Source organism: Sipha flava, unplaced genomic scaffold, assembly GCF_003268045.1.
Source record: "Sipha flava isolate LNK unplaced genomic scaffold, YSA_version1 18908_pilon_pilon, whole genome shotgun sequence".
Classification (NCBI taxonomy): Eukaryota; Metazoa; Arthropoda; class Insecta; order Hemiptera; family Aphididae; genus Sipha; species Sipha flava.
The window spans coordinates 1-1,498 of record NW_020272489.1 but is presented as its reverse complement, the minus strand read 5'-3'; the positions used below and the strand labels follow the sequence as shown (position 1 = coordinate 1,498).

Sequence of the window (1,498 nt, the reverse complement as noted above, 5' to 3'; positions counted from 1 at the left end):
TTGTTAACATTTATTTTTTAATTTTAATTTTATTATTTTAAAATCTACTACACATTTTTTATTTACAATTCAATTTACAAAAATCACTAACATAAGCTACTCGATAAATTGTTCAAAAGTCCCTCCATTATTTAAAATGCATGCTTCAAATCGACGTGAACATTCACGATTAGTTGCTGACAGTATTTGATTTTCAGTCAAGAGGTTACACGCGTGTGTAATTTTATTTTTTAAGTCTTGAATGTTGATTGGAGGATCAGTATACACAGTATTTTTCAAATGTCCCCACAAAAAAAAATCTAACGGTGTAAGGTCAGGTGACCTTGGAGGCCACTCTACTGGTCCGTGTGTTGCAATAAATTTTTCACCAAATCTTACTTTTAAAAATTCTTGTACAATTCGGGAATTATGAGCAGGTGCCCCATCTTGTTGATAGTACATGTTTCTGCGTGTATCTAATGGTAAATCATCTAAAAAAAGTGGCAAATCATCACGTATAAAATCTAAATATCTTCTTCCCGTTAAAGTTCCGTCGTAGAAATGAGGCCCTAGTAACTTTCCACCAATCATACCAATCCATACGTTTGTACCCCAACATGTTTGAAAGTTTGTAGGAACAGCCCAGTGAGGATTTTCATTCGACCAATAACGATTATTTTGCTTGTTTAATACTCCATTATTAGTAAATTTACTTTCATCAGTCCATAAAATATGATTAATTAATAATGGATCATCCTCAGACGCCACCGTAAACCAAGGAATAAAATTTAATCTTTTTTCTGGGTCTGTTATACGTAAATGTTGGACAAAGTCTGGTTTGTAAGGGTGTAGTTTGTATTTCTTTAAAATCTGATGAACTAATATTTTGGATACGCCAACTTCATGTCCAACGTGTCTAACAGACGAACGTGGGTTAAGATGTACATATGCCAAGACTTGATTTTCAATATCCTCATTTAAATTTGGATTTGCACGAGGTTGTTGTTGAACAGCATTTGTTCTATTGAACGAACCATTTTCTTTTAACGACTTTTCAAGTTTTTGAACATAAGTATAATGAGGATGGTACCTATCTGGATACTGGCGGGAGTACATCGTTGTTGCTTCACGTGCATTTCTGTTACATTTTCCATAAATTAACAGTAACTGAACTTTTTCATGATTATTCATGATTGAATTTTTATTTTGACAAAACTCAAACTTTATAGGTATTACCAATTGACAATAACTAACAGAAAACGTAGAACAACTAAGACCGCAATGACACACGACTCTGATAATGAATATCGTAATAGGTCTTTAAACATAAAAATACCTATGTAATGGCATTTTAATAGGCATGGGTACATTACGAAAATACCTTTAATGACCAATACTCTTAAATTATGACAAAAATAAATACAACTAAAAATAAAATATGTAGATATTCATATGTTTATGAATGTATGATTACGTCGATTTGAAGCATGCGTTTTAAATAATGGAGGGACTTTCGAAC

The 1,498-nt window shown here is 32.1% G+C and overlaps 1 protein-coding gene across 1 annotated transcript; it reads right to left on the bottom strand.

Annotated features, from left to right (window-relative positions):
- Positions 1-96: 96 nt before the first annotated feature.
- LOC112681274 lies at positions 97-1,481 on the bottom strand. The gene has a single exon (XM_025551537.1). It carries the CDS (start codon positions 1,168-1,170, stop codon positions 97-99), a length of 1,074 nt encoding a protein of 357 aa, XP_025407322.1. The 5' UTR covers positions 1,171-1,481.
- Between the last annotated feature and the right edge of the window lie 17 nt (positions 1,482-1,498).

Excerpts from the sequence above, each read along its gene's own strand:
- LOC112681274 (XM_025551537.1), bottom strand. The coding sequence starts at position 1,170 with ATGAATAATCATGAAAAAGTTCAGTTACTGTTAATTTATGGAAAATGT.